This window comes from Corapipo altera, unplaced genomic scaffold (genome assembly GCF_003945725.1).
Source record: "Corapipo altera isolate COAL_440 unplaced genomic scaffold, ASM394572v1 105, whole genome shotgun sequence".
Lineage (NCBI taxonomy): Eukaryota > Metazoa > Chordata > Aves > Passeriformes > Pipridae > Corapipo > Corapipo altera.
Window position 1 is genome coordinate 1,888,935 of NW_020884965.1, and position 19,690 is coordinate 1,908,624.

At 44.8% G+C, this 19,690-nt stretch overlaps 1 protein-coding gene across 3 annotated transcripts; it reads right to left on the reverse strand.

Moving 5' to 3' along the window:
* Positions 1–859: 859 nt before the first annotated feature.
* RCC1L (RCC1 like) lies at positions 860–19,659 on the reverse strand. Of its 3 annotated transcripts, XM_027664707.1 has the most exons (12): positions 19,336–19,659; positions 18,039–18,168; positions 15,443–15,571; positions 14,525–14,591; positions 13,367–13,418; positions 11,667–11,751; positions 10,474–10,655; positions 9,105–9,189; positions 7,916–8,089; positions 6,538–6,623; positions 4,952–5,002; positions 860–964 (listed from the first exon to the last, which is right to left on the reverse strand). In XM_027664707.1, exons 1-12 carry the CDS (start codon positions 19,627–19,629, stop codon positions 875–877), a joined length of 1,425 nt encoding a protein of 474 aa, XP_027520508.1. In that variant the 5' UTR covers positions 19,630–19,659; the 3' UTR covers positions 860–874. The 3 variants fall into 3 exon arrangements, with proteins under 3 accessions (XP_027520508.1, XP_027520506.1, XP_027520507.1); XM_027664705.1 differs by lacking the exon at positions 860–964 and having other exon boundaries at positions 3,634–5,002; XM_027664706.1 differs by lacking the exons at positions 860–964; positions 7,916–8,089 and having other exon boundaries at positions 3,634–5,002.
* Between the last annotated feature and the right edge of the window lie 31 nt (positions 19,660–19,690).

Here is a 19,690-nt window from a genome sequence, read left to right on the forward strand (position 1 = left end):
CTAGTGCAGGGACCTGGGCTACACCCCCTGCTATGGGCTGCAGCCGTGTGGGCAGTGCCTGTGGGCTCAGTGGGGCTGAGCACCATGTGGGCAGCAGCTCCTGTGAGCTTGAGGTCACAAGGCACAGGGGAGCCTGAATGCATCAGGCTCTTTTGTGACCTCTGCACGAGGGGGATGTTACACCATGGGGCAGAGGGAGTGGTGGCAGCAGCTGGGGATCATGTGCTGGGCATGGTGTGGAGCTGAAAAGTGGCTGCTTTGCTTTCCCAGTGAGTGCACACGCTGCTTTTTTTTGCTGGTCTTATGCTGAAAAGCTGAGATTTATGTACTGTATGAAAAAAACAAACACAACAAAACAGAAAAAAAGAAAAAATCCTAATGTTCCAAAATAAATAACAGTATATTTTGTACTTTGTAAAGTAATTAAAATGAAAAAAGAATAAAAAGTGAAACTTATGCTGTCTGCTTTTGTACTGATCAAACTGATGAAAATAAAGCAGAGCTTGGCATTGTCTATAAGATGTAACTCTAATTTATTTCACTTACAGCCACACTGGGCCTCACACCATTTAGGAAGGCCAGCAGCCATCCCCAAGGCTCTCCAGTGTCCAGGACCTATCACCAGGTGCACTGTACCCCTATTGATGGTACCCACCATCATTTCCATCCTTCAGCTCTTCTCTGGGAGCCACAAACACGCCCCATCCTATTTCCTTAAAAGACAAAGTGAGATGCTGCTAGTGTATTTGCCAGACTTAGTTTTACCGGCTCACCGCAGGGTGCAAGATGCCCAGGAGCCTGGAGAGCTCCAGCAGAGATCCCAGTGAAGCATCCCCAGCGCCCTGCAGCCCTTTCATGGCTTACATTAGGGCAGTCACTGCTGGGTCCTGAGTCTCAGGCAGCAGCGTGGCTGCACAGCACCATTGCCACATGATTCTCTGCAAGAAGGAGCTGAAGAACCTGGTTGAAATGTGCAAGAAAAACAGTGAAATCAGGCGTATCATCACCCTCTCACAGTTGTAACCATTTATAGTGGATGTTTAAAGGGAAGCAGCTCAACTGCATAAACTGTGGTCAAGAAAAGTATCTCCTTCTTAGCATAGTGTAACATATTTTTTACTCTTCCAGTCAAGCGTAAGAGCCTTCATGTAAGAAATTAGCGTGGGATTGCTAATCTGGAATGCAGCTTTATTGCAGAGCACTGCCTTGAGGGTTTAATCCATTAATATGGATCAACACAGGCACTGCCATACAATCTCAGCGCTGCCTGTCACCCCCTGCAAAAGCAACTGTCATCTTAGGGTAAATAACAGGATTTAGGCTGTTAAACTGGTGTTCAGACCCTGAAGACACTGAGAGGCTTTTAGCATTTGAGTTACCTCACCTGCCCAGGCTCACACCTTTGAGCAGGAGATGCTGGGCCACTGCAGGATGGGCAAGGCTCCAGCCCCTTGCAAAAAATGCTACAAAAATAGATTCTGATGAGTCATGATGAAGTAATATTATTTTAGGAGTTATTATTTTGAATGCTGCAGGCTAATTATTAGTTCTCTGAGTCATTTGTTTTTGAAGGATCCTGCAGAGAAAAGAATCTGCTGTAATGCAACAAGTGCCCAAGATAATCTTTGTCTTACAGGCACTCGTGTGTTTTATCCCCAGTTGGGCAGTTTGCTGACGAGCCCAGCCTTGCTGTGCTCACGAGGTGGCCCAGGGGCCATACTGGGGCCAGCTCTCCAGCAGGAAATTGCCAGCAGGATGGCAGGGTGTGGACAGGGCACTTGGGCTTGAACCTTTCATCCATCTCTCCTGCAGCTCCTTCAGCCCTCAGCCACTGCTGTGCTCAGAGCTGTACATGCACAGGGCTCTGTGCCCTTCTGCGCTATTTTAAGCCAAACGTGCCAGCATGGTGCTGTTCAGAGGGCGAATTACTCATGTAATCAATACCAAATCAAGTAGGTTATTCTAGCTCTAATTTGAGCTGCTCCCAATGTGCATCCCTGGCCCCCACCCCCCTTGCTGCAGATATATTTAGGAATGCAGGTGTATTTTGGGCTACTTTACCATACTTTGAAGGACAAAATGATACAAAATTGCCTTGCAGTGCACACTGGTGGTGACCTGGGGTCACCCCAGCATGGCAGGGCCCCTCAATCCTGTGGGAGGAGCACAAGCCATGCAGGTTGGGCCTGCCTTCAACAGGTAAGGGGTGGCAGGGCGAAGAGGGTATTTTCATTTTCTGAGCCAAGACCGAGCCTATCAGCAATGCTGGCAGTACCTCTGGGAGAACACACTTTAGAAGGGGAAAAAACTGCTGCACAGCAGCAGCCAGGATAGAGTGAGAATTTGTGAGAGACAACCATGCAGACACCAAGGTCAGTGCAGGAAAGGGAGGAGAGAGAAAAACCAGGATTAAGGATGAGCCTGGGTAGAAGAGAGAGGTATGGGAAAGGCACTTTTAGATTTCTTCTTATTCCTCAGCAATAAAATAGTTTCTCCAACATGAATCTGTTGTGCTTATGATGGTAACGAGTAAGTGATGCCCTGTCCTTATCCCAACCCACATGCTTTCCTTTAGATCTTCTCCCTCTGTCCTGTTGATGCAGGGGAGATGGTAACAGAGCAGCTCAGGCAGCACCTGACCGAGGTCAAATTGCCCCCCTGCCACTGTAACCAAAACAAAGGTGAGTGCTGGTCTTGCTGAACTGCAGACCCAGTGCCACTAACCTGGTTCCCACCAAGCAGGGTCTGAGAATCCCACAGCCACTGTAATGAAAGTGCAAATGCCCCCACTGCATTAAGCCATAAAACACTTGTATTTAGGGCTCAAGACCTCACCGGCATTTCATTAACACACAGAATTTTCAATTTATTGCACAGCAAGACTGCTACACAACAAGGTATGACATGGCACTAACTCAGCTCTGCAGAAGGTCCAGCCCCAAGGTGCATTGGGAAGCAGCTGTGCATGAGAGCAGCTAAGAGCCCAGCACTAACCAGCCCTCCTCAACAGCAACATCCCTGATAGGAATTGTTTGTAACACCTTTCTTACAAGAGGTTTTGAATTTGTTTGCAATGCTTTAATAAGCCTCCTCATATTAAAAGGGCACAGCTACTTCCATGAGGCTAACAAGACATGCTTGGACAGCACAAGTTGTCCAAGTCACATGTAGAATCAGGTATAAATTAAAGCTAACTAAATGAGAATTCACAGCAGTGAAGGTCTATCAATTTTACAGGAGCTTTCTGCTTGTTCTGCCTCAACCCACCCAGCAATACCTGTTTCACAGGAACGTCAGTAAGAACTGAGAGATGTGTCTCTATTTCTGTGTCCACTGGTTCACCTTTCCTGTATTTTATGAAAAGCCCTTCATCAAGGTAAAGTTTAAACCCTGAGTTTTGGTACAGAGTTTCATCTAACGAAGCCAAAATGTGAGTATGTGGTGTCCCTGGGGCCATAGATGCAGTGCCTGACTACAACAGTATCACTTCTGCAGGTGTGAAGGTGGCTCAGCTGACAGAAGTTGTTTCCTCTCACATCACTGTGAACCAAAATGCTGAAGTTTAAATGCAGAGTGCAAGACAGAGAGGCTCATGTGTGAAGTCATGCTCAAGAATATTCCTATTACTACCAATAAAGACTTTATAATCACTTTATTTACAACATATCAGCTTGGATTTTGACAAAATAATTTGCACAGTAGAAGTATCCCACAGAGAGAAAAGACAATTCTGCCTGATGTTTGGAGTGTTTCACAGAGGACAGTTTCCCATTCTTGGATGTGAAATTGGTAAGTGCCTGCTACAGGTACATACAGCTGTTGCATCCTATTTCCATCACCTTACTGCTAAGAAGGTACCAAGGAATGAGGCTCTGCTTCTCACCCATTAAGACTCCTTCCCCTGCTAGGCAATCCTGAAAACCCAGGCTAACTGCAACTGAGAGCTGCCATACCTCTGAAAACAGAAAAAGTGCAGGGACTCCCCCCAAAAAACTCAAAGACTGTGTTGTGTGATCAGCACAAGGAGACAAAAAGTACCTGAGGAGTAGTGAGCACTGCTGAGATCCATGCCTGAGCACCAAGTCGGCAGGTAGCTGAGCAGGAACTTTGTTTCCAGCCTCCCTCCCGTGATAGGCTAGATGGGCTTCTGTCACCATCTATCTGTCCTCCCACAGCCACAGCAGCGCAGACAGCCTGAGACTGATCTTTCCCTGCTGTCTTATTTAACAGTACTTTCCCCTGAAAACAGGTTCTCACTCTTCAAATGTGTTCCTCGGCTGTTCAGCCTTTAGTGCTGACACAGAAAGCCTGCAACAGCCCATGGGCACACCACTGCCTCTAGGCCACCACTCTGTATCCAGCTGTGCATCCAGTTTCCGCATGGGACAGCAGCCCAGGCACAGTCCAGCTGGGGGTGGCCACTCAGGACAGCTGTGATGGGCTTCAAGAGCCAGCAAAACCTCTCTTCCACATAAAAAACAGCTATAAAAAAAACCCTTCCCCTTGAGAAATAGTTTGGCTCTGCTCAACACTGACACCCCAGAGCTGGTGACAGGGAGTGTGCATAAATCAATGTCCTATGCTGTAGATTTCATGCCATGCCAGCCGTCCTTGAGGGAGATGCTCTTCATCCTCAGGCACAGAGAGGCTCACCAGCTTGGGGCTGGGCCTCAGATTCTCAGGGAGCTCATCATGAACCAGCCAGAACACTCTTTGCATTTCCACACTCCTCAAGGAATGTGCTTCCTTCCTGCAGCCAGGGCAGAGTGTTTCAACGATGCAGAGATGACAACATACCCAGGCACTGCTATGGCTGTCTCTGCTCACAGTCACTTGGCTTCACAGAATGAGTCTTCCTTTCCAAGAAGCTCATCACCAAGTCCCCCCATTGCCCCTGGCACGGTGCTGAGGCCCAGGAGCATTGCTAGGTAAAAGACTTGACCAAGCTTACCATATGATCAACTCCACATGCCACATCCACCACCTCACCGGGTACAGTCACCTGAATGAGATACATGAGAATGGGTTATTTATCAAGCTAGTACTTTGCACCTGATATATCCTATTTCTCAAGCTCTTCTGCTCAACATGCCAGCTGGTTTCACAGGGCCTTGTACCAATGGAAGTGCCAGCTTGAAAACCCAGAAAGAACAAGATTCAGCACCAGGCATGCTTGTGCACTGAGCTGTGAAATACTCCTCTTTTTCCTCCACAGAAGTACATAAAGCTTTGGAAGGACAGGAGAGCTGGCTCACTAGCAGACCATGAGACTGTAGCCTCAGTCCATCTGTTCAGTAGCAAAAGCAGCATGACTGAACAGAGAGCAGGAAGAGCATCTGCCCAAGTACCACAAGGATTTGCCTCTTCTCTCATCAGCAAGAACTGGAACAAGGCAAAGGTTCAACTCAGCCTAAGGCAGTTTGTGCTTTGACTAAGAGACCAACTCCTTACTCCTGAAATTACAGGCTCCTTCACTTAAAGCTGACCTCAAACTTGAGGAAAGCAGAGGCTAAAAAAGCAAGTTTTTCCTTAGAGCTAAGAGAGAGGACAGCTGGCCAATTCTTGGACAAGAGGAGGTCACAGACAAGGATCCCAGCACATTGCCATAGCACTGTGAGACAGGAGTTGGCTGTCTGAAGGAGCACAACCCCCAACATCCACACATAGGGAAACCTGGATGTGCCACGCTTGGAGAATTCAGAAATTTCACTCAGCCACAGCAATGTGATTTTAGGCAAATGTTCCAGAGCTGATCCGATTCTATTCATGTTTACAAGGAGGAAAAAACATATTACAGAAACACATCCACTGCAAGCTCAGACACATGAACAGGAACTCCAGAGTAGTTCCAGTGATTGCCTACCTCCTCTCCTACCTGGCCTTCATGGAGACCAGGTACATCGGTTAGGCTGAACTCCAGAGCCAAGGACTCTTCTACATTCACTGAGTCTGGCTCTCAGAGCCATCTGAGGGAAGGGAGTAGAACTGGAAGTGCTATGCAACAGCTATGAAAACAGCTGAATAAGGATCTCCTACTGTAACCTCACAGTCAGTCCAGTGACCCACCATCACAGCTGGGAAGGAAGCCTACCACTATGCAGACCTGTAGCCACGACAGTCTGAGCACCATGACCAAAATGTTCACCTAATTAGATAAGTAATTTCTTCTGGGACAGATGACCAATACTGGCAGTTTTCTTTGCAGCACATACAAAAGTGAAGCGCAGGTTAGAAGAGGAGGGAAGAGGCAGTAAGGGCAGCACGTAGATGATGGTGGACAGGAAGGAGATGAGAACTGTTCAGATGTGGTGGCACAGCACCAAATGCTGTTTTGGGATCTGAAATCGTTACTGGCATAGGAGAATAAAAGGTTTACTGAATACCTCCATCCCTAAGCAGGCTACACAAGGACCTCTGGAAAACAAAGCACTTCTACAGTCATCTTAGACTTCCAGTTCTTTCAGAATTACTCAACAAAACCACACAAAAAAAACTAGCCAAAGAATATACTCTTGGCATTAATATCACAATCCTTACCCTCCACGGGAAATACTGGTCTTCCATTCTTCCAGTTCCCAGGCACCCTCTTAGATTCTTGCCCCATACAAACAGTTCTCCTCTGTCTATACAGGAGAAAAAAAATAATAGAAAAGAACAGAGACATTAAAAAGGACAAATTCTATTTGTGATGTTGGCAAATGTGGCTACAGTGCTTCTGGGAGTATACAGGGTTATACAAGCAGTATGACAGCCACCAATTTACTTCAAGGTACAATAAATGTACTTGTGTTTGGGGAAAATGCCTAATGAGCAGGACAAGCAACAAGTTCTGTGCACAAGTCTTTGTTTCCCCCTCTTACAGCTATTACTTTAGCATTTTATTTGAAGAAAGAGCACAGCAGAAGAAATTCCAGGGAATCATTTGAGAAATGAATCATTTGTGCTGGAAGTCAGACAATTGGAACTGATCCATATCAGCTATAAGCAGAGCAAATCCAGTAAGCAAGACAGTGAGATCTGTCCCAAGCCATCACCTGGGGACTGCTTATTCAGCTGCCTGACAGAAGTGACCTTCTAAGAACAGCTGGGGAAAAGCAAAAACTTGGGTTTAACAGAGTTAAAAGTTTTATGATCCTCAGGAAAATATGTAGATCTTGGAAGTGTTTGGATCAGCCCCACTGCAGAGACAACCAAAGCATAATCTATAAAGTATGTATAATTTAATCAAAACATGGTTTCTAATACTTCCTGAACACTAAGGGGAGCCCAGCTGCAAGCACCCTGCAACAAGACTGACAGTGTCCCATACGCCGCTTGTCCCAAAGGACACAGCACCAGCACTGCAGTGCCCCTCCACAAACACTCACTGTGGGTGTCTGTGCTGCTGCCCTCTGCTGCTTGATGTCAAATGACTTTCAAATTCCAAACCCTTCAAAGGCTGGGAACCCACACAGGGTGCACAGAGCACAGTGTCATACCCTTTGCATATTAAATGTCCGGGTCTGCCCATATGGGGCTGTTAACTCAATTGGTCAGAAATGCCAAGAAACCCTGACATCCAGCTCCACTTAGACTCAGTTTTAATTTGTTCATTTATCATTTATAAATTCATGCTGCTCCTAAAGTGCACAAATTCTGCACAGGGAAATGGAAAAACCTTCCAGGTTTCCTGTTTGAGAGAAGTTTTTTTGTTTGCTTTAGACAAATAACACTTTCTTAATTAATGCATAAGTTAGCACAGTATGTATGCCAGAAACTTGCTGCCTGCCCCCTCGCTGCATTCCAGTGTGCTTTCAGTTTCAAGAAAGATGGGTGCTTTTTTTGTGTTTTTCTTTTTTTTTCTTTTGGTTTGTCTTCTTTTCTGCCAATAACACAGCAATCTGACTTCCCCACGACAGGAGGATGAGAAACTTACTTGTAAGTGCTGCAAACTGGCTGAGTCCACAGCGAATATGAGCAACACAGATGTCCGAATTGAAGTCTGACCAGCCAAAAAGGTTGGGTGGGATCATCTCTGGCACTGCTGTCTCTATTAGGTTTGGTCCTTTCCCAAGAATTCCATATCCCCAGACAAAAATATTTCCTTCTTCTGTATTATAATAAGAACACATTCTGTAAGAAAGTCTGTGCTTGTGAAATTCATGCCATGACCAAGAGTTAATCAAAACCAAAGCAATATTTTCCTTTCTCCCAGACCAGTCTAACACCTTTCAATTATTTCAAATCTGCAAACAACGCATTCTCATCCAAATGCCTCAGTTTTTTCCTAAGATGTGTAAGCAGTCAAGCTCCCCAGGCAAAACTTTCATAGGGAAATAATGCCAAGACAGTGTGGGCTGGATAAAAAATTCTTCAGCTTGCTGACTGATGGGATAGAGGTTGAGGGTTTATTATCATGGCTTTCTCCTTTGAGGCATGCCCAAACCACCAGTAGGCTCATCACTCTGCCTGGCATTCTGCCTTAAGCTGGGTGCCTGAGAAAGTCAGCAGTTGGACAGTGTAAGACAGAGTAAGTTTCTACGTCAGCTAGCTCTGTTCCCTTCACGCTAGAAGCTCAAATGTCTGGTCATCACGACGACTCCATCACAAATATGAACATCTTCCTCAAGATAATCCTTCATAAAAGCAGTACAATCCCCTCCCTCATTCCTTCATTCAGCAACCCTCTAGCTGTGCTCCCCAGCCACTGACAATCCAAGGAACAGTCACTAAGAAACTGCTGCAGACTTTCACTGTTCTCAGAACTCTCTACTTTCTGTCCTAGTTTATCAAGATTTATAAACGTCAGATTCATATGGAGTCTGAAGTGTGGCCTTACTTCCTCCCTATATCCGTACTCATCAAAGGCCACACACGGCCCGTGTGACAGGCAACAGCAGCCATACTCTTGTTCTAGTCTGCAGAAGTTCTCAAAACAGCACACACTGGAAGCAATGCTCTGTACCAGTGAAAACAACTCCTCTAGTACGTTCTTAAATCACAGCTCTCTTCGTCATGGACAGTACTTACCTATTTCCAGAAAAAAACATGCTTGTTCCACGATGTTACAATTCAACTACTGCATGGCCTTGCACTAAAGTGGATGATCCTAGAAGTGAACTCACCTGTTAGCACAGCATTGCCAGTCCCTCCACAGGCAGCCTCCTTTATCTTCCCAACCTTGAATGGCAAATGTCTGGGAACATTCACCTGTATGAGATTGCAGAGGAGTTGTCAGACACAAGGTAAACTGCAAACCAGATACACATTTTAACTTATTCTCTAGTTCTGGTTAGAGCTTACATACACTGGATTCCTGATATAACCTTTATTGCCTGAATAACAGAGTAAGTGCAAGTCCAAAAATTAAAAAAAAAAAACCTACATGAAATTCATTAAGGTGAGGACAAGGTGGAAAAGGTTACCCACTAAAAAGCTTATATGAAAGACAACAAGGCTAGGAATGCCTAATGTCTGCTTCTATCCCTTGGTTCTCCAAGTCAGACACAACAGGGAAGTCAATACGTAAACATTTTTGCAAGTTTTCACAATGGACTAGATTACTAAAATATGGTTTGCAGTGGCATTTTTGAGCATTATTTAGAAAAATCACTAGAAGAAAATTGCACTTATTTGGTACAGTCCAACACAACAAAAACATACACAGTTTGACACATGTAAAGAGCAATCTGATTTCACAGCTCTGCTATTCCACAATTTGGACTTCATCTATACTGTAGCTAAGACTCTCGTTTTTGCTATTCATCCATTTCAGACCCCTCTGACCTCCATCGAGCACCCAGCCAGGAAAACTACTACACAGCATAACCGTTTTCAGGCATTACAGGTCTCAGGATTTAGCCCTACATTAAGGATACATCAGCAGAGGCATGGGAAACAAAGGTTTCTAAAATTTTGCTAAAGCCATTCTAATGCAACTGTCTGCTCTTAGCCTTCTGCCAAGAGTAGCTTGAGTATTAATTAATTCCCTCACTCCACTTCCTAAACTAACTGCAAGATGAGACCATCTGCCTAATGAGTTCAGTACTACAATGCCTAGTGTGAAGTCAGCGTTGTATTTTTGTCTATGTAAGTATGCTGCAAAAAAGCTTTTATCTGTGAGACACTGGAATTTGTTTAAGACTCAGTTATAAACCTACTAAGGACGTCCATTCAAAATTCTAGATTAGCCAGCCAAAAGACTAATTCCTGTCCTGAAACTCGCAAAAGCACTTGAGCTGGGTCTCATGGAGTTCTTAGACTAACAAACTGGGGTGAGGAGAAGCTGGGAAACATACTGCCCTAAAACTATACAAACATGTCAGATAAGTTGGTTTTATAAGCATAGGTAAAAGCAGTCTGTTAGTAGTATTAGTTTATATCAATTTACACTGCTGTCAGAAGGACCCAGAGCAGGGATAAGTGCATCATCTTTAACTCTGTGCACAGCAGCTGAATTGAAACATGTAAAAACACACTCCCAGGCCAACTGACCTGTGTGGTTTCTGTGACAGATGCCAACTGCAAGTATTCTGAATTTCCCCAACCAAAGACATCTCCTTCATCTGAAACAGCCAGACAACAGTCCCCATAGGAAGAGACCTGGATAATGTTTACTCCAGCAATGTCACCACGTAGCTTAGTAGGAACACTGGTGATGTTGTAGTGTCCAAGACCTGAAAGAAAAAAAGTTGAGAGATGATGAAGAATTTTTTCCAGATGCACTTTTAACGCCTGCATAGGACCACTTTGTCATGTAACAAAATCAGGCATCCAAAAGACATCTTTCTGTCCATACTGCTTAGCTTCAATGGACAAGCAGCCATAAACACCACTTCCAGTAGCCAAAACTACCTCTCTGGAGTACACAACAACTTTATAAGATCACACTTGGAAAACAGTCTCATCTCTCTTGTCTGCATGGACCAAAGTGTTTGAAGAACAGCAACAAAGCCAGGCAGATATCCTGACAAGAGATGAAGTTTCACAAGCTGGCTGCATCCTGTCTTCTGCAAGGAGAGCCACGAGTGACAGCACACTGCAATCAGTTAGACAACAGCAAGGGAAGTGGCAAAAGAGGCTGGGAAGCAAATGCTTTACATGACAAATTGCTGCCTGGAAAAGAGACCAGAATGTAGATGACAGAAAAATGGGCTACAGCATATTGGCACAAAAAAACATGGGAGGAACACAGCTTTGGGAGCAGCAGGACTAAACAGTAGGAATGAATGTGAGGAAGTTCTCTGACAGCAAAAGCCACCCAAAAAAGTGCCTGCCCAAAGATCCCATGCTAAGATATCAGAGGCTGCCAAAGAGCTTAGTCAGTTCAAAAGAGCAAGAAGCAAAACATCCTGAAACGAGAATCAGGAAGGCAAAGCCTGCACAGAACTGGGGAGCTAAGCTGCCCATGTCACTTCCACATCCCCTCAGAAGCTTTCAACAGCACACATTCTCCTCAGACTGCATGCTTGGACTGCCTTGCGTGGAATCCTAAATCTCCTCCAAAAATGAACTGGATTGTCTCAGTTTGGTTATACAAGAGTACCAAGAACATCTGCACACAGCTGGAAACATACCAGCCCCTTTCTGTCCACACATGCATGACAAATACATATTATAAGCTGTGAATTATGACAACTTGCTATATTCATCAATTCCCTGAAAAGCAAGCTGAGCTGAGCTCCTACCTGTTTGTCCATCAGCTCCCCATCCACATGCATAGACTGAACCTTTCTTGGTTCTAAACAGACTGTGGTCCTGCCCACACGCTACCTGCACACAAACAAAAAGTCAGAGCTGGTCAGGAAAGGTCATGTGTTCAGACTCAATGTAATGAAGCATTACTGGCAGATAAACTGAGCCTCTGCAATGCCCATCACTTCAGATTTTGACCTTTCTCTCCTGATCAAATGGCTCTACAGATGGGGAAGACCAAGAACAGCAGGACACAACACTGAACAGTGAGATACAACGCCAAAACCAGCAGCATATTTTTGATGGAAAGTGATGTTTCAGTTGATTTGTTCTGAAATCCAACAGGGAAAGAAAGCTCAATTCAGCAGTACAAGACAATAAAACAGCAAAGGGTAAATAAGAGCTCTCCTTTCCCAGACTGCTAATGACATGGCTCTTGATGCCAGCTACAAACTGCTATTGATTCCTTGCCATGTAAGTGCTCTAGGCACACAGCTGTTCTCAAATCTACATTTATGTTGAACTAGCAATCATGTCTGCCACAGGCTTAGCATGAATTAAAGCCAAGCAAAAAGTTATTCAAAAGCAGACATTAAAAATTAGTCAAAGATTAAAGGGATTTAATCAACAAGGTAAGAGAGGCACTACCAATATCAAGCACATAACTGCTGTTATCAAAGTACAAACAGGTACCAAGTATTCAACCCCCTCAAAAAAATAAAACCATGAAAAGTCCAAACAGAAGTTTACCAGCCTAATTCAAAACATTTTCAGGTTGTACCATGCCACAGTCTCATCAGGTAAACCTAACTGAATGATCCTTCCTTGAAACAAGAGCAATGTTTGCCCATAGAGTATGTCTACAGGGGCACAGATATACTAACAAACTGTTCCTGGGAATACTGCAGCCATAGCAGGCATAGTGGCATTTCTGCTGCTCTGCAGTCCCTTGCTCTCCAGGGCACCTGCCCTAGAGAAATGCTGGCTAGTCTAAGTGATGGTCTCACAGCTCACTTTTGAAAAGGGAAAGACAAAATTCAAACTAAAACAACTCCCAAGCAAGATAAAATTGACAAGGGGAACAAGAAATCAGGACAGGAAGAGATGAGGTGTCAGAACGACCTCCCTGTACTGGCAAGCCCAGAAATGGACACTGTACTTCAACAATGCTGAGCAGAAGGGAAGAACCACCTCCCTTGACCTGCAGGTAACACTCCTCCTAAAGCAGCCCAGGGCATCATTTGCCTTCTCTGCAGCAAGGGCACACTGCCAGATCATGGTCAACATGGTGCCCACCAGAACCCCTAGGGCCTTTTCCTCACAGCCAGTCACCCCCAGCACACAGTGGTGTCTGGGGCTGCTCCTACCCAGTGGTAGGACCTGGCCCTTCCCCTTGCTGAGCTTGATAAGGTTCACATAGGCCCATTTCTCCAGCCTCTGGATGGCAGCACCATCCTCTGGTTTATCAGCCACTCCTCACAGTTTATGCCATCTGTTAACCTGCTAAGTGTATAAGTGTACACTCAGTGATCCAGACCACTAGTGAAAAAGTAAACAGGATGGACCCAGTACTGACCCCTGGGATACAGCACTCCTCACCACCGGTTTCAACTTGACTTCATGCCAATGACTGCCACCCTCTGAGCTCAGCTTTCAATCCACCTTCAGAACTGAGTTCAGATGATCCTCTTACCTGGACAACTCTGCTGTCAAACTCCTTCAGCTGATGAATGAGATAGCTTTCACTAGACACCAAACAACCACCGAGAAGGAAAAAGACAACACAGAAGAATTCAGAGGACTGCAACTGAAAAAAGCAAAGGTAAACCTGCCTTTACTGAAAGCCACTTTATTATTACAAGAAGAGATTTTGTCCACGTGTAGTTCCACATGCAAAATAACTGCATGAAGAAGGAACATAATTTTACATTCTCTTCTTTAAGAAATTAAGAACTGTCACTTTTTAAATATAACTTTTCATGGGAATTAGGGGTAGGAGCAATCCTCAAAGATGGTCCCTAGTCTAGAATGAGCACAGACACTACATAATACTGCAGCACCTATATAAACACTACACTTAACTAGAGATTAACCAAATATTCCAGAGCCAGTGTAGTGCTAACATCCCTGTCATTCTTTCACAATACCAGGAATTTTGAACAATCCAATGACTGACTTGCAGTATCAAGGCTAACAAAAGTTACCTGATTTTTTTTTACAGCTATTTTCTCAAACTCTACACTCCAAGTGTTGTGGATCACAGAGAGAGCAATGAGCAAGATTTCTTGTAGGTCCTGCCAAGGAATCAGAAACTTCCACTTACACATTCCCACTATCCACTTGCTCACTGCTATCTTACAGAGCATTCTGAGCATATGCTTTGGTGTGGCCCACAAAAAACCCTGTGAAGGAAAAGCACTACAGATTCAGAGGCAGCTACAACAGAGATTCAACAAAAGCACATCTCTTTCATAAATGGCATTTCTAACACCCTCAGGAATTGCACGTGGGCTCTGAGCATTTAAAGGGAGAAAGCTCAACTACTAACACCAATTACTTCAAGCAATTTATGAAGGCTGGGTTTCCTCTCTATGCCCTGTGAGAACTGTCCCATGCTGACCATCCTTTTGTCTTTTGTGAATGTGGTCAGCAGAACATTAGTGCCCAATCTAGGTTCAAAGCCAGGCCACTTGTATGATGCCTGCAGCACAAAAGCCTGTTCTCAGCCTCCTTAATCTTAAATGGCACACCTATACTACCAGACTTTTCCCACCTTAGGCCTTTCTGCAGAGTTGTTATCATGCAATTATGTTTTTAACATTAAGAAAGTTCAGGATCTTTCAATTCTCACCTGTAAATTTCATCTTCAATAACCTTCCGGCCACACTGTCCATAAGAATTGTTTCCCATTGTGAAAACTGAAAAACAGTGATAAAATGCATTAGTTTTATTACTGTCCAATCCCCTGAAAGCCTCTTTTCAGGTCCACAAAATATTTTCATGCCATTCTCAGTCTAAAAGGGAGAGCACTGTAACAAAAAAATGGCATAAGCTTTCTTCAAAGCAAGTCCACTTTAATTTAAGTGACCGAATCCATTTTCATCAACAAAACCCAGCAATATTGTTGCAGGCACAGCAGCAGTACCTGGAGCCCATTCATTGGCTGTTTGTCAGGAATTGCCTGGTTCATCCTGCGTTGTCAAGGAGACTCAGAAATAGATCAGCATTCCCACTGGAGTGGTAAATCAACCAACCAACCAGCTCACCCACTGAGTAGCTGCACTGAATCGCCTGGTGCAGAACTGAAGCCACTGCACCACAGAATTCCCAAAGACATGGAGAGATAATTCACAAACAGGATCTTCTCTATAAAGGGCTATTAATTAATTAATTGCTTGTATTAATGCAGCACTCCAGAGGTCCAAGGGGAAAGTAACACAGGAGTATTGGCATAGTCATCCAAAGCTGCATTCAAAAATGTCTGAGTGAACTGACAAACAGGCTGCACTTCAGCCAGGCCTCAGGCAAGATAAACAAACCTCAGAGTGAAAAAGCTCCCAACACATTTACAGTTTGAGCCAAGCAGAGCTCACATTTCTCCCTTGCAGCAGCAATCCCACAAAGGCCAACAGCTGCCTATATTCCATTCACAGTGCAGACAGCCCACCTGGGGTCGGTCTAGTTCTAAAGGACAGAAATCAATTATTTTTGGGCTCTTAATAAAAGCATAGTCAGGCATCCCTTGTCCACAGCACAAATGACATTATACCTCCTTCACTATCTGTCAGGACCAGGGAATGGGCTCTCCCACAGGACACCTGCAAGACTCGAGTCTGCTGCGGCTTCTCCAGTGGTAATGGAATTGGAGACGGTTCCAAGACATATTCATAGCCCTTAGCTTAATGAAGACAGAAAAATGTTAAGTCAGTAGCTTCCATAAAGTAAATTTAGCATATATTTGCTGATTCTGTTGTACATTCACATACTCACTTCTCCTTTGTTACAAAAGCTGATACATTTTAGAAAGCCAAGATAGAGGCTGTCAGAAATTTATTGCAAAAAAAGAGAGAAGGTAAAAGCCATGGTGAAGGCTCAAGCCAATATCACTGCCTAATCAAAGGTCCACCACACCTAAAGGCTGAATTAAGGCTTCAGGTGGCAGAATTGAGAAACTGAGGCTTTCAGCCATATGTTCAACCACTTTGATGAATAACACTGGATTACCAGAACTTAACACCAAGCACAAACTAAGTACTGTGTGAAAATGGGGATATTGCAAACAAGACAAAAGAGTAAGAATCAAAACAACAAAAAAAGCAGGAAAGGTGAAAAAAAAAAATCTTAGGGCTTTATATTTAAAGAACAGTAGATTAAAGGCTCTTTCAGAAAAAAGGAATGCTGGAAAGACTAGCTAGGCTAGCTCCATAGGGAATAAGAGATCAAACATTTATGAAAGAAAATGACATACTGTACTTGAAAAAGATTTAGTAACTTGAAGAATATGTAATCAGTTATAGTCAATGGGGGGGGAGCAAAAAAGAACAGCAAAACATAAATCAGTACTAGGGAAAAGGTTAAGGGGAGATAAAAAGCTTTGATATCAAAGAAAGTCACTGTAACAAGTGAAATCAAATCCCAGAGGACTCAAAGAAAAATGTGCTGCTCACACGCAGCAGTGCTTTAACTGGTTCTCACTGTCTTCAATAAAAATAATAATTAAAAAAAACCCTAGAAAATCTACACAAGCCCTTTTGCAGTAAGACAAGATGTGAGGACAGGCAGGCACTGGATGTGACAACAGGATGTTTGTGACTGGTGGGTGCCTGCCATGCAATAGAGCAGGAGCTGAAAGGCAGCCAAGTCTCTGTCTAAAGACATGTGGAAGTCACAAAGCAAAAAAAATCTTTTCCTCTCTCTCTGTCCCTTCCAGCAGTGCAACACAGGCTATTAGGATCTGTGGTAATCATCACTGATGGCTGAGGGATTTTGAAGAATAGAGGCAATGAGGTGGCTAAGGAAGAGGAGGATAAGAACGAAATATTAGTAATTCAGATACAACCACCTAAAAGTCAGACACAAATTCCCCTGGAAATAAAGCATCTACAGAGACAGTGTTGGAACCAGCGGGTAACAAAGTAAGTTTGTTAAACCGTAATGAGCAGCACATCCCACAAGAAAGCTTGTCTGAGGGAAGTAAGGAGCAATAGCAATCCCACTGTTGAATTTCCACTTTCAACAGATCCTGCCAAACCCTCTTACTTAGCAGGCCTTGAACTGCAAAACTACTCAACCTATTTCTGGATTCTCTGGCAAAAATAATCTCCAGGTCAGATGACAGGCAAGATAACCACAAGACACACCTGAGACACCAGCACGTGCAGAACGAAGACACAGCAAGAGCTGAAACCCTTAAAAGCAGAAGTCAGGAGAGGCTTTTCCAGCCCCTGCATTTTTCCGCTGCTGTTTAAGCCCACACTTGCTGTACATACACACTGCTGGGGATCAATCCAGCGTGCCAGCACAAAGCAGCAAACCTCAGCATGCTGCACTGTAGCTGCAATTTTCTTTGCTTCTCCAAAAACTTTAGGATTTTGCCCCTATCAGATGCATTACACTCTTATACATTATAAAAACTGCTTTTAACATGATTTTCCTTGACTGTTTATGGAGGAATGTCTTCAGAGACAGCCATTTTATGATGAAAGTTTGTGTTTCTCCTATTTGCCCTTGGTGAAAAGTGTCCATTTTCTGCACAGAAATCATCATCTTAAATGGTTTGAGAGCCTGGAATAAGACAGAATGACTGAATAATGTGGTTTTCCTTCAAAATTCAACTTGCTATTAAAATAATTTAAAAAAACGCCCTACAGCTTCACAAACAAAACAACCGAAAAAAACCCAACCAACTGAATGACTGTATAAAAAGAGCTCTGTGGGAAAGGAATTTAGTTTAGAAGTGCATAGGCAACAGAAGTGAGCAAACCACCCTGCCAAAATCGATTAATTAACTAGCCCCTAACATTGTCTACTATCGAACTATAGATTCAAAGCCACACCTTAACCAACATCCACATTTTCCAGAATAAATAGTTCCATTCCAGCCTGGATGTAACTAAACTCTCTAAGTGCAGTGGATAGAACAGAGGCACATCTTGACCAAGTACAAAGCATAGAAAACCACAGTTAAGTTCAAGAAAAAGATCTCTTTAAAAAAACCAACAAGCCCAGCCCGGCACTGCATCAAAGCCTCCTGATATTTTTCACACCTTCAAACCGAAGTTTCCTGTACCACAGGTATCCTGCAGTGCCCTCTTGTGCCCCCCCTCTCCCCACCCTGTAAATCTTTAAAACACTCCAATCCTTACTTTGATCTCTTCTGCTCCTCTGGAATCCAAGCTGGGAATCCTTGTTGAGCCCCATACCCCACACTTTGGTGATGTCCGTGGTATTAGAGGCCAGCAGTGTGAATCCATAACCACAGGCAGCAGAGGATATCTTTAAAGACAGACAAAACCCACACCATTCAGTTAGCAATTGTGGCTTAGAAAAGCAAGTTTCACCCCACGCTATTTGTTCATCAGCATTCATCCCTCATTAAGCTACATCCATATACAGCCCGAATTCAAGGCAAGTACGATTTTGCAAAAATTATCAGAAACATCCTTGTGTGATAAGCACAATGGCGCAAATTCAAGTCCAATTTTTTTGCCTTTTTGTTTTCATGTGCTTACATCTTTATTTTTATATTATTTTGGCCTCATTCAAACACAACAGGAAGACCTGTCTGCTGACCTGCATCAGCAGATTACAAAAAAAAAAAACAACCAAGCCAAAAGATATTAAAAGAATAACATTCCCATTTTATTCCTTTTGCCAAAAAAAGCCCAGGACAAAAGCCATGTGAGGAGCAACTGAGGTCACTTGGTTTGTTCAGCCTGGAGGAGAATGAGGTCAGACCTCATCGGGGTCTGCAGCTTCCTCATGAGGGGCAGCATGGATCTCTCCTCTGTGTGAGCAGTGACAAGACCTGAGGGAACTGCTGGAGCTCTGTCAGGGCAGGGTTAGGTTGGATATCAGGAAAAGGTTCTTCCCGCAGAGAGTGGTCGGGCACTGAACAGGCTCCTCAGGGCAACGGTCACGGCACCAAGAGAGCTCCAGGAGTATTTGGACAATGCTCTCGGGTGCGTAGTGGGATCGTTGGGGTGTCTGTGCAGGACCGGGAGTTGGAGTCGATGATCCATGTGGGTTCCTTCCAGCTCAAGATATTCTATGAATGTTCTGACCTTCTCTGCACTGAACAGCAGAGCACAACGACTGAAACATGTAGGCAAAAGAGTAAAATTTTCAAGACAAGCTTCCTATTTGTCGTGTGGGAGGAGCTACGGAGCCACTGGAGGCGAGGCCCGTTTTCTCTGGCAAATGTTCTTCCCACCCTGGTTCTTTTATGCCTCTGACAAAACTACGGATATATACTTTCCAACCCGTATGCTGCTGCAGTTATACCAATAATCATCCCGAGTAACACTGTTACATCGACAAAAAACTGTGAATCACGGCAAAGCCCTTAAACCCGATCCCGCAGCACCGTTCTCGCTGGGCAGAGAGAGCCCTGACCAGGCTCCGGGGGTGGGGGAAACGGCCGCCTCGCCGGGCCGGGCCCACCTTTTCTTCCGTCTCCAGGCGGTACGGCGTGGGTTGGATACGCCGCGGCTTCTTCCAGCCCGCGTCAGGCTTCACGAAGCTGGGGACGCCCAGGGCGCCCGAGTAGCTGAAGCCCCACACGAACACGCGGTCCTTGCGCCTGGCCGCCTTCCCCGTGTACTGGAACACTGGGGCGGCCTCTTCGGCCTCCCGCAGCTGGCGGGTGCTCGGCGGCCCCGCTGCCCTGCCCAGGCCCCGGCAGTGGAACGGTCGCGCCGGCCCCGCCGTCCTGAGCGCCCTCAGCACCCCCGCCATGGCCGCGCTCAGACCGCCGCCATCTTTCCGCTCCCCCGCGCGGGGGTCACCGCCGCTGCGC